At 46.0% G+C, this 13,894-nt stretch overlaps 1 protein-coding gene across 1 annotated transcript in view; it reads right to left on the minus strand.

Moving 5' to 3' along the window:
- Nucleotides 1-2,973: 2,973 nt before the first annotated feature.
- rbm24a (RNA binding motif protein 24a) overlaps nucleotides 2,974-13,894 on the minus strand; it is a gene marked incomplete at both ends in the record, with an annotated part of 21,408 nt that continues 10,487 nt past the window's right edge. The window contains one exon of the mRNA XM_080735829.1: nucleotides 2,974-3,346. Within this exon, the coding sequence (XP_080591955.1) occupies nucleotides 2,974-3,346 (373 nt within the window). The remainder of the gene's footprint in view (nucleotides 3,347-13,894) is intronic.

Genomic DNA, 13,894 nt, shown 5'->3' on the forward strand with positions numbered 1-13,894 from the left:
AGGCATTTTCTTTCTAAAGCTATAGCCCCAGTATTTAATATCCTGTTCTAAAGGATTCAAAAAAAGGCAAAAGAAACAAAAAAAAAAAAAACAATATATATACTAGAATTGTACAGTGCACATAACAAGAATCGTATCTTAAATAAACTCCTAAAATCAACATTTTCTGGTTGAGTATGTTAATAATAATAATAATTATAATAAAATTACAACTAAAGCTACTCAATAACTTATATATGCCTTGAGATGAGTACATGATCGTATTATTAATACATTACCGACGCTAAGAGTCTACTTTTCAGAGCGTCAACGCGTTAACGGTCAACTCTCAAAATAAATAGCCTATCTTAAATAGTAACATTTCTCTCTCGGATTTTCTTTTTTTTGTGTTTTTTTTTTAAACGTTTTTCTTCAAAATGTTTCTCTTTAAATAGTAATTAATACAAACGTTAAGGCACACACAGGGCGGGGGGTTGGGGGGCTCCCCCCTCTCCCCCCCTACTCTGGACACACGTGAGGCAGGCCAGTTGTCCGAGTGGGAGGGGGGCAGTTTTGGGGGGGGTGGGTCACTTGTGTGTGTGAGTGTGTGTGTGCTGCGTATGCGTATGGTGTGTGTGTGTGTGTGCGCGCGCCTGACACTAGACCTTTTCACAAGCTACAGCAGTTAGCACTTCTCATTTTCCTGTCAAAGAAAGACCCCCCCCATGTGAAAATGTTACTTGTGCCAGACGCCCCCCCCCCCCCCCCCCCCCATGAATTCTTTAGAGTTAAAAAAAAGCCTCTTTCGAAATATAGCCGATCTACAAGCTATGCGCAACGTGCCACAGTGCCACGCGTTGAATTGTGAACGTCCCCGAGTTTCCGAACAGCCAAAATATAAATCAGATGCTTCATAGTGATGTGTCGTTCGCGAGTGATTCGTTCAATGAGAACTAGTTATTTGATGTGAACGTGAGCGATTCGTTCATTTCCTTAAACTGTTGTTAACGTTTGCGATTTCGTTCGTTCGTGCCCCCCGTCCCCTCCCCCTAATGGCACTCAGGACGGGAGGGCGGTCTGTACGCACAACGTAATAAAAAAAAACGCTCCCGCGATAGTGTTTTTCACAGCACGATATAGCGCTACTGAGCGGTAAATGTGAACGAATCGTTTCAGCGGCTCATTGCCGCGAACATTAACAAAACCATTCGTTCACTGAAAAGAAGGGTTTTGCCCACCACTTTTTTGTTGCTGGGGGTCCCCCCCCCCCCCCCCCCCCCTGCCTGGTGGTCCCCGGACCCCCACTTTGAGGACCACTGAGCTACAGGACAGGACAGGGCAGGGGCTGGGCCAAAATGAGACAGCGTTGGGGTGGGGTGGAGAGAGAGACAGTTCCCAAAGCGGGCCCGGGGATTAGAATGTGACAGCTCAACAAATGAGCAACAAGTGATGTGTTCTTTCCAGAGCAATCCGTCTGTGTGGCGCTGGGGGGCCCCCCTTTCTCCCCCCTATCCCCCCCCCCCTCTCTCTCTCTCCTAACAGCAGCTGTTGTCCCTCTCTCTTTCTTCCTCTTTCTCTCTTTCTCTCCCTCTCTCTTTCTCTCTCTCTCTCTCTCTCTCTCTCTCTCTATCCATGTTTCACTCGGTAAACTCCATCCCAGAATGCCGAGGCAGAGAGAAAGCGACCCTGGGGTGGGGTGGGTTGGGTTGGTGTTCTTTGTGTTTGACTTGTGCTATGTGTGCAACTCTGTGTGCGCGTACCGTACCGCGTTGTCATCCGTGTGGGGAGTGTGTGTGTGTGTGTGTGTGTGTGTGTGTGTGTGTGTGTGTGTGTGTGTGTGTGTGTGTGTGTGTGTGTGTGTGCGTGCATGTGCGTCCGTGTGAGTGACCGATTTGGTGTTTGTTTTTCCTCTCATTGTCTTTCCTTTGTGAAGAGGCTTTGTGTGTGTCGTTTCGTTCGCCCCCCGTTTAGTCAACGAGTCGGGAGATGATGACATTTTCACTTTTTCCTGACGTTTTTTTGTCGCTGGGTTGATTGGTTTGCTTTGCATAGATGGAGAGGTCGACACAGAGTTTAAAAAAAGGGACATTCAGCATCAAGAAGGATAAAAAGGCAGTTCTTCAAATAAAAAATAAATAAAAGGCTTTGCCGCGACGAGCGACCTCCTCTCGTCTCTGACGTCTAGCTCTAGCGGTCGCGTGTAGCTTCCGTCGCGACCGCTGGCTAGCTAAACACTTTGGAAAACGGTTCCATTTCCCTGATTATCAGAAAGTTATTATCATCGACTCCACAGAACGCACTGGAAAAGACAGAATATGAACGACAACAAGAGCCCTCTGAACTGTAACAATAATAATAATAATAAATATAGGTTATAATGAGGGCTTTGAAGAACCTTTGTTGTGGTACGAAAGAGAGAAAAACTGATCCTAATTCTACGCTAACGTTAAAGACAGCATTGGGATCGAACAGGGCTTGTTAACACCGATACGGAACACAGGGATTAGTTCCTGCATTTCTCCTCTATAAATAAGTACTTTTACTACAATGATAATAATAATAGTAATAATAATAGTAATAAACAACAATAATAATAATAATAAATTCTTTCTTACTTTGCGAAATCTTCGCATTTTTTTTTTGTTTGTTTGTTTTTGGTTAAAGCACAGCAAGTTGGAAAGCTACTGTATGATTTGACGTTCCCACCTCACTATCATCACCACCATCATCATCATCATCACCATCACCACCTTCATTATCATCACCATCATCACCACTATTAACCCTCTTCAAAAGTGACCCAGAAAGTAGTCACCACCGTCACGCCTCCCTTTCATCTCAAGGCCAATTCCTCTTGCGTTTCCTCCGCCTCTCGTCCACCGGGCCAATCAGCAGCCTGGTGGTGGTCGAAGAGGCCCCTCCCCCTCCTCCTCCTCCTCCTCCCGTCGTGTCCTCCTGCGCTGCAGTCGGCTGCGTCTGCGGCTGCAGTAGCTGCTATTGCATGCGTTCGGCCTGCATCTGCCCGGGCTGGGCGTACTGGGCGAAGGCGGCCGCGGCCGCGGCGGCAGAGCCCGGGGGGCCGGCGCCGGCCAGCGGCTGCTGCTGCAGCGCGTAGCCGTATCCCGCGGCGGTCGCCATGTAGCCCGCGGCGGCCGGGGAGGCGGCGTACGGGTACTGCTCGTAGGCGGCGGCGGCGGCTGCGCTGGCCGCCGCCGCGGAGTACTGGGCGTAGGCGGCGCCCGTGTAGTCGATGTACGGCGAGGAGGCCGCCGCGGCCGAGGTGGCGGCCGTCGCGGGCTGCAGGCTGTGGGGGATCACCATGCTGGGCTGCATGAACGCCTGGGGGTACATGTAGTGGGTCGGGATCCTGGAACCAACACACACATAGGGCACGGTTAGCTGGGTTCAGATGTAAATAAAAAACAAGCACAAAATGTAAGGAGGATTGACTTCAGTCCATTTTATCTCCCCTTTAATAATACCAATTGGTATTGTGTTATATAATAAGGCTGGGTGATATTAGGAAAACCTTGATATTCGATAACATTTATACCTCGATATCGATATTACTCAAGATATTAGTAAAAACAATTGCATTATATAGTTTTTAATGTATTTCTGCTTTAGGTCCACTGCCTGCCTAACCCAGATAACGAATAGCATATCCATGCATGCACACTGCACAGTACACATAGAATAAATACATTAAATGCCTTATTTCCATTTTCCAACAATGGTTTTATTGAAATAACCACACCTGGTTACAGATGGACTGCTTTTTTCCATGTGCTATACGTGCATGCATAGTGTGTCTGTTAATTCATTTGACACATACGCCAATATCTCATTTTAAGCCGTCTTTGTCGATAATGTATACCTTGCATGTTGATACCTCGATATAGGTATATTTTCGATATATTGCCCAGCCTTATTTTATATAATCTTTATCGTTGATTAGTCACCCTTGCACGAGGTACAGCTTATAAGCATCAGGCTTATTCGTGGAATGAGCAACAAAGCCAAAGGCATGGGTATAGCGCCGACCAAGGTTTTGCCAAAATGGCCTGTAATTCTGTTGTGCCAGCACTTGAAGCCCAAAATGAGAGTGAATGCCAGAAGAACAGCATTACAGGGCATTTTGGCAATACCAAATGGTATTGTTAAAGGAGAGATATAATGGACCGAAGTCAATTCTCCTTACTTTTTGTGTACAGATAGATAGATAGATAGATAGATAGATAGATAGATAGATAGATAGATAGATAGATAGATAGTTAGATGTATTGTCATTCAACATATACATGAAATGCAAAAATGAAGGAAATGTTGGCTTTCGCTGGCTTACTATAAGTTAAAATACTACAATACTAACTAGAGCACTCTGTCGAGGTGACAACTTGCTCCTTGTCCACTCGTGGCCATGTATGGCCTACTTGTGCGCCAGCAGAGCGCTCAAGTACTGCATTTGGTGAATCTGTCACGCTGTCAGTGTTATTTATATCAGGTCACAAGGTCACCAAGAATCCTGGTCCCTGATTGGCTACGGGCGTAAACACAAACGCGACAGATACGCAACAGAAATACCAAACGCAGTACTTGCGCACTCTGCTGGCCTAAGTAAAAACTGAAAACACCACTTCATAAATAAAAACATGGCGTTTTTAGTTTTTAAGGTTTTTTGTTTATTTTTTGTATTATAGTATTGTAGTACTTTAACTTATACTGTAAGCCAGTGAAACTACATTTCTTACTATTACTATTCACACTACGCACCAAAAGCCCCACCAACAAACCCAGCCGTTCCCAAACCCAACTCAACCACACTGCGGCCAAGAAGCCCTCCGCCCACCCACCCACCCTCCCCCCCCCCCCCCCCCCCCCAATCCAAGAACACCCAGGAGACGCCTGCTGCTAGTAGTAAGGATTAGAACATCATAGGGTTGCCAAAATAGAGATGTCTCTGTGACAAAGACCAGTGTGAGGGGAGTCAGATAGATGGGGCCAGAGGACTGCTCTGTCCATTCTAGTTCATTTATTTCCTCTCTATACCTCTGGGTGAGAAATGTGTGATGATGAGGATGTGCGCGCCATGGTGTCGCACAGGTGTTCGCCTTCCTGGAGGAGGCGTAAAAAGAAATAAGGGAAGGTGGCGTAAGCGTAATCGGGCATCCCAACGAACACAGCTGGCTGTTAGTCGACTTGTGAACTCGAAGCCGTTCTCTGTCTCATTAGTGGCCCCTACAGGCTGGGGAGGGAATGGCATGTTCCAGCGGCATGCATGTATCAGAGGAGACACCACGTGGTTGTCTATGAACCCCCCCCCCCCCCCCAACAGGAGGTGTCAGCAGTATCAGGGCTTTTAGACAGAGGGGGAATTGGCATAATGACTAAATTGCGGTGTATGTGTGTATGTGTGTGTGTGTGTGTGTGTGTGTGTGTGTGTGTGTGTGTGGGGGGGGGGGGGGCGATGACAAAAAGACAACTAAGTTCATTGTCGTCATAACACAACATCGTGTGTGTTGCTGCCATGAGAAAGTGCTGAAAACGTTTCGTGCAGGAGGAAGAGTTATGGTGCAGTTGTGAGCTCGCTTATACAATTAAGAGTACGAGATATACACTCCACACTGTGAGTCCATGCTTGTATGTCAGTGAGGAGACTAGGGGAGGGAAATAAAGTGCAAGCTTTCGGTCATAGAACTTCTTTGCTTTCGGGCTTATTTAACTGAAAATAAAGAACTTGATGTTGCACAGTTTTGAGTGTGTGGAGACTCCCTTTAATTGTCATGCTTTAGCTTTTAAAAAAGAGCAGATCTGGCACGCCTGCTGGCCTACCGGTCCAGGCGCATACCACCTAGGCTCAGTGTAGCCTGACAGCGTGTCGCTGGTTCGAGTCCCGATCCCGACCACCTTTGCTGCGTGTCACTCCCCATCTCTCTCCCCGTTTCCTGTCAGTCTACTGTCCAATCAATAAAGGCTGCCAGCTTGTAGATCTGCTTGAAATATCGTAAAATCTTTGTGCAAATCTTTTTAGTATATATTTTTAAGCGAATATTTCTTTGTTTCTGGGGGTCCCTGACCACGGCCAAATATACATATAATTTTGGGGGTCCTTGAAATGAAAAGGTTTGAGAACCGCTGATATAGTGGACAGGCAGTGAGGGGGGGGGGGGGGGGGGGGGTGTTGGATCATGGATAGAGGAGATAGGCCCAGAGGGGGTGGGGTTGGGAGGGTGGGTGGGGGGGTTGACGCATTGTGAACATGTCACTGCCACTTTGACAGCTGGACAGTTTTCAAAAAGGCCACGGCCGGCCCTGCCGTGTCCCTCTCTGTGTTGGGACAAAAGCGCCAGCGTGGATCCTACAGGGATGTTTCTATTAAACAAGCAATCACTGAACAATGAGCGCATTCTGCTCTCTGTGACTTAGTGGCGGTGTCTGTAGCCCTGCTGCCCCAGTCTGCCCCGGCCCCAACTGCAGGTCTCTATAAGGCCTGGAAACTACTGCTGTGGGGAGGGAGAGAGAGAGAGAGGGAGAGAGAGAGGGAGAGAGAGAGAGAGAGAGAGAGAGAGAGAGAGAGAGAGTGCTAAGCAGCGTGCTGGGAAGCCCCACACTGGCTGGCTGGCAGAGGGATGCTAAATGGCTCAGCCAGAAGGATGCCAACTGGTACGGGGCAACGCCAGAAGGCACAACAACTTGACTGACTGACTGACTGACTGACTGACTTATAGTCCACTCAGTGTATCTGAGACTTTAGCCCCATTTCCACTGTAAGGCCCACCCAGAACTAGAACCAGAACTTTCAAGAACCTGTGAAGTTCCGGGACCAAGTTCTGCTTACGTTTCCATATAACCAGGGCTGCTGGCCCCGCCCGAGTTTAGTTCTACCTCAGGAGCAGGACCGAAAAAAGGTTCCAGGAACCTTGTCTGGAAACCGGGCCGTGTGCAATGGAAACAAAACCAGAACCAAAACAAAAAAAAGGTCTAGGTTCCTGATATTTCTGGTTCCACCTTCGATGTCCTGCCCATCGCGAATACAGCCCGCCCACTCGTCCTGTGTGCCGGGGGCTATAGAGGGTATGCGCATGCTTAAAGTGAATGGCATATCAAGTGGAAAATCGAGTGGCAAAGTGAGTTTAACATCGTTTAACGTCGTTTAATGCAATCAGATAGGACTTTCTGTTTGGATGTATGGGCTGTCAAGGCCAGAAAGTAGATTTTTGCCACTCAGTAGGCGTTCCCACATAACTTCCGGGTATGATGTTGATGTCACGCGCATACCCTCTATCAGGGGTAGGGGACGAAAGCGGGAACGTAACAGTTTAAGGAAATGAAGGAATCATTTGCGATTCATTCTTGTGATAAGTTCTTATGAACGAATCACTCATGAACGACATATCCTACAGTAGGTGGAGTGGAGTCCTTTTGGGTGTTTGGAATGGGAGAGAGGGCCAGGTAAGGATGAGTCCTGATATGATATTCAGTGAAATACAAGTGATCTATCGTGGCAACCCTACAGTCAACACTGCATTATTTAAATCCACTCGCATCTCAACCAAAACATTATTTAAATCCACTCTCATCTCAACCACAACACTAGTGGAACCACAAGAAAGGCAGGAAGGGAAAAAAGAACACAAATAAAGACAAATACATGAGATAAAAAAAGATACAATAAAATATAAAAGTACTCAGGGGAGGGGGGGTGGGGGGGACTTCAACGACATATAACACAGTACAGTCACTCAACCACAACCACAGAGAACAGAGGCGGGGTTGAATGGATGAGGTATGGAGGATTGGAGGTGCGAACTGTGAAGCCTAATTTACTTTGTTGTATTAACGAGACTGGGTCACGCAGCAAAATAATAGCCGACAAGCTTGCAACGTGTTGTGAGTTCGTAGGTTGTCTATTTTGGCCACGTTACACACCGGCGTATGCCAGAGCATAACAACGGGCATAACGTGTCAGCGTGCTTCATGCAGCTTAGGGAGGGGAGACTCCTGAAACATCCCTGAGGAACGCCTCAATGCCTGGCATGTTGCTGGCTAGTGTACCTGTACTGTGTACACACACACACACACACACACACACACACACACACACACACACACACACACACGCATTTTCCGGAAATGCGTTAATTGTCAATGGGACCTGGCAACTACTGACGATAGCAGGCGATAGAGTGGAAAGCAGCGAACAATATCCAAACAAAAACATGGATTCTGACAAAGTTACGCCTATTAAGAGTGAGTTAAGAGCTACAATCAATTTAGGTTTGTTTCGTTGGGGGATGTAAACAGACCTGCACCGCATGACATAACTTCCCTTAAACGCAGCACTTCAGCCACATTCGAGCACTTCTGTTAAGACAACGCACAGCGCAGGTCAAGCCCAGGGTGGTGAGTGGGTGGGTCTATATTCTTTTTCATATTCTTTTCTATTACTGTACATTCCAAACAAACATATTGTCGTAAATCCCCTCCTGCCCTGTCCTAGGTGGACTATGCTGATCACCTGCACCTACTGGGAGCAGGCCATCAAAACGCACTCACTTCATTCATGTGTTTGGGAGGCATGATGCTCAGAAGAGTTTAGTTTTGTGTTTTATTTTAAATGTTGTTTTTATGCCTCTGGTGCTGGTCTGAAGTACCCTTAACAGAATCCTCCAGATGAGTGACCATAGTTGGGATTTACAAATAGGATTTCCAACAATTCATCATATTATGTCTACAACCACACCAGATGTATTAATGTCAACCTCCACATACATCCTGATCTAGACCTGGATCACAAGAGTGTCTAAACACAGGGAACAAGACGAGGAATCATTTTACAATGTTCACATATGATGCGCAGAATAAGGATGCCAGGGTTTAATCTGGCAAATTTAACAATGATTTCAGTGGCTAGAAGTTAATATCCCAATAAGGAATGGTACACGAAGAACAATTTTCAGATCTCTGTTATGTCTTCACCTACAGCAGTAGAATTCTGTACTAATCTAACAAAAAAGCAAACCTCTTCTCTTATGGGGGTTCCTGGCACAGAAGCTTTTCAAATGGCATATGCTAACAGTGCTAGTTAACACTGGCCTTGTGTGCTCACTGGCCTCTATTTAGAAAGTTCAGTCACTTCTACTAACCTACAATTAATGATAACAGCATTTGCTAACAGAGCTTTTGGGTTTCAGTAATAGAGTTTGGCAAGAAGCGCAGATAAATACACTGTGCACTCACTCACTCACACTTCTTTAATTGTATTTCTTTGACAGCAGGGAAAGCCCTGGTGGAGTTTGATCCCTGGAGAACTCAATAAACACCGTCCAAAATGTTGACTTCTGAGACAACAGCAATGTGCTAGCATGACCAAGCTGAAGCCTACGCACGCACGCACGCACGCACGCACGCACGCACGCACGCACGCACACACACACACACGCACACACAAACACACACACACACACACACACACACACACACACACACACACACAAAGCAGAGAGAAAGTGTGAGAGAGAGCGCGAGTGAGTTTTTGGCCATGAGAAAATAACGTGGGCCCTTATCAGAAATAGCCTCCTTTCCCAGGAGGAGTTGATAATGCAGGATTTATAAATAACACTGACACAGTGAGGCCACTGCACACAGTGCACAGCAGAGACTTCCTACTATAATGTGTGGCATTCATTCATTCATTCATTCATGTGTGGCCCTGTCTATCTGTCTACTTTACAACCCAGCAGCCCATTCACACATTTAGGCCTGGAATGCATATTGAACATTATTACTTTAAACATTATTTTATACTTTAGGGGCTTTAGGCTTTACTTTAGGGTTGGCCATAGCTGAATGGTTAGGGAGCCGAGTCCCTGGTTGTCCCAGGTTCCATTCCATAGCTGAATGGTTAGGGAGCCCGCCTGGGGAACCAGAGTCCCTGGTTGTCCCAGGTTCCATTCCAGGCCGGGCCAACAATGTCAATGTGTGTCCCTGAGCAAGACTCTTAACCCCTAATTGCTCACGTGCTCCTTGTGGGCAGCGAATGAGCTGAAAATACTGAATTTCCCTCACAGGAGGAAGTAGGTAATTATTATTATTACTTTAGCTATTGAAAAAATAGTAGATACAGTGTACAAGCTGCGAGCTTTTAGATCTGCTATTTTTTCCCCCAAATCTTTGAATATATATTTTAAAGCGAACATTTGTAACTCACATCTTTCTTTCTTTATCATTTTCAAAAACCTTAGAACGGTTTAGAACACATTCATAGAATCGGGTCAAAATATTCAACGAATGTTCAAGTTTTTTCAAAAATACCAGATCTACAAGCTCGCAGCAGATCTGAGCTAAAGTGGTTCCTTTAACCATTAATGGGTTAAAGTTCAAGGCTAAATAAAGGCGGTGTGCCAGTGCCACCCACAACATGCCACAAGAGTGACCTCTGTGCCACCGCCGTGAGCGCGCGTGCCACACGGGTGCCATCTGAGGCAGCGTGTGAGGGAGTGAACACGGGTGTTGAGCATATAGCATGTTGGCGTGGCGTGTGAGTGTGCACACAGCATGCCAATGAACAGAGGTCACAGGGAACACACATGTTGCTCTCTGGAACATAGAACGTCCAGTAGGTTGTTGTTGTGACCCAGACAGAGACAGGCTGACCCTGCTGTCTACTGTTACCAACCTGAGCCACTTTCAACCTGCCGCCCCGAGAAAGTGCACATTGAAGTATAGAATAGGGCTATTTTATGCTATTGTGAGCAACCTGTCATGTCATAATAGGCGAACACTCAGCGAGAATAGCTGATTTACAAGCTCACAACGCGCCACAGATATTTACGGCAAAGAGATTTAGGTGTGGGAAAACAGGGAGGGGCGCTGCGTGAAGTGACGCGTCTCCTGTATGTTCTGTAGCGTGAGGCAGCTTGATGTACCAGTAGACCCAGGGGCGTCACATGGGGGGGAGTGGGACTGAGTTACTAGGGCCCAAGGTGGAGGGGCCTTAATTCTTTTATGTTTTAGCTATTGAAAAATAGCAGATATACAAGCTCACAGCGCGGCAGCGAGTGCCGCGCTGTGAGCTTGTATATCTGCTATTTTTGAAAAGTCACGAAAATGTGTGCAAATCTTTGAATATATGTATTTTTTAAGCAAACATTTGTAACTCAAATTTTGCTTCTGGGGGGTCCCTGGAACTAAATATTTTGAGATGGGGGTCCGTGGCCAAATAAATATCATTTTGGGCGTCCTTCACATGAAAACGTTTGAGCACCACTGAGGTTTCTAGCACACATTTTCACAAAAATAGCAGAGCTTGTATATCGGCTATTTTTCAATAGTTAACATTCATGGGGGGCCCGCAGTGAATCCTTGTACCCAGGGCCCAGAATTTGGTGTGACACCCCTGAGTACACACCTTGGACATGATGCTAGTATGTCACAGGGACTTATACCCCCAATCCAACCCTTGATGCCAAGCAGGGAGGTATTGGGTCCCATTTTTCAGCGTACAACAAACCTTGAACACTTTGTGCCAAGATGTAGGCCAGATGTAGGCCAGATGTAGGCCAGATGTAGGCCAGATGTATGCCATGCTTCAGAGCAATGTGTACTGATCTATCACCCTGCTTATTGTGAATTGCTCTGGATTAAGAGCGTCTGCTAAATGCTTAAATTGTAAATTGCAGAGCCCGGACGAAGCCAGATGTTGGAGCTTAGCTCCTTCCAGGATCACCGCTACCGAGGACCCCCCCGCTGGTCCCCGGACCACGCTTTGAGAACCTTTACTTCATTCACTTTTGAGTGTCTTTACTGTAAACCTCCATCCTCCATTACGGCTGTCACGATTATGACCTTTTAAATGACGATTTTGGAACACAAATAATTGTGATTAACGATTTCATTGTGTTTTTTGTCGTTGCAATTACATTTCTGTTTGGCTTTTAGGCTTTGAAGTTGCACATGGCAGATATGACACATAAATATACTAGAAAAAAAATAAGGACTGGCATATGTGACAACTTTAAACAGAACATTGACAGTGGAAATAGCCGATATGCAAGCTCACAACGCATCGTATCGCAGATCTTGTAGAAATAGCAGATCTTGTAGATCTGCTATTTCATTTTGAAAATGTTTGAAAATATGTGAACATATGCCAAAATTATTGCGATTATGTCCAATAATCGCGATTAGACGATTATGTAATCATTGTGGCAGGCCTAGCCTCCATATGGACTCATCCTGTCGTGTCTCATTGTTACATGACAGCCAGGGACCCCCCCCCCCCCCCCATACAGCGACTGCAGCGTCAGCATTCACGGCTTTGTGTCACACAATAGGAGCGCTTGTTTTCACTAACACCACAAGCTCATGTGACGAGAGAGAGAGAGAGAGAGAGAGAGAGAGAGAGAGAGAGAGAGAGCTGTGGCATCCAGACATTTGTTTGTGCCATAGTAGAGACTGGTGCACTAAACTAGCACACACGCACGTACACAGGCACACACACACACACACAGACACGCACGCACACGCGCACACAGCAGCTGTGCATGGCTGTACAGTAACACACTAGGGTCTGTCAGAGCTTAACGACTTGTCTGTAACAGACAGACATGTGTCTGTGACTGACAGCGGGTCTGGAGAAGGACACCACGACAGACAGACAGATATACAGACGCACAGACAGATAGACTCAGACAGACAGACAGGGACATTACAGAAGTGTATAGCATATAGTGGATCAATGAATTAAGCCCTACGAACTTCCTCAGCTCAAATAGCCAATGTACAAACTCACAACGCCACGCGTCGCATTGTGAGCTTGTAGATTTTCTATTTTCGCTAAGTTGTGGGGAAAAAACTACGCAATAAAATGTAACCATTTAAAAGTTTTCTATATTTTTGTGAATTTCGCTTAGATTTGGCCAAATGGAGAGGCAATTAGCCCAGATCAGTGGTCTTCAACGTTTTCAGGCCAAGGACCCCTTAGCTGAGAGAGAGATGAAGCAGGGACCCCCACAACCTGTTCATAGATTCAATATAGTTTCATTGACAGCACAATCAGTGTATTTTGAATTCATGTCAATTTGTGTTTTCAGATATTTAACCACTTGAACCGTCAACACTTAATAAACTTGACCTTTCACTCTGTACTTAGTCTGCTCTTTCTCCCCTCTACACCAAAGCTCTTTGCCGGAAACAGCCGCGAGGCGTTGTGAGCTTGTAGATCGGCTATTTTTAGCTAAAGTTCTGAGAATATGGACACTAGGTTCAAGTGGTTAAAATAAAAAAGGAGAAAAAGGTTTCTATCACACAAAGATTTGGAGGACCCCCTGTAGTAACTCTGAGGACCCCTAGGGATCCCGGACCCCCTGTTGAAGACCCATGGCCTAGATATGTAAGAGAAGTGGAGCTGCGTGCTTTTTGAAAGGAATGACGAGGATTGAAGTATGGTTGTTAAAGGGTGGAGAGGAGAGGAGAGGAGATGGAGGGGAGACACAAAACAATGATATAAACATACATAAACAGCGTGTATAATATCATAAAATAAATCACACTGTAAATCCACCACTCGCTCAAACGAAACACACATGTAAAACAACAACACAACAACAACACGTAGGTTAACCGCAAGCTAACAGCACCAAACGCATTAAAGGGTAACACAGGAAGAGAACACGTTACCCCCCCCCCCCCTCCCCCCTCCCCCCACACCCAGCAAAGTCAACACAACAGGACACAGAACACCCCCAAAAAATCCAGTCCATTCAGCGCTTTTCTTTTTTTGTTTTGTTTTGGTCAATAAAGAAGTAGAAAGCACACGGTTTTAGCTAACAGCACCACTTCATGACCGCACACAAAGCTCTAAACTAGTTCACTATTTCAAACAACAACAAAAAAAATTATAAATCAAAATAAA

This window comes from Nannobrachium achirus (genome assembly GCF_963921795.1).
Source record: "Nannobrachium achirus genome assembly, chromosome: 10".
Lineage (NCBI taxonomy): Eukaryota > Metazoa > Chordata > Actinopteri > Myctophiformes > Myctophidae > Nannobrachium > Nannobrachium achirus.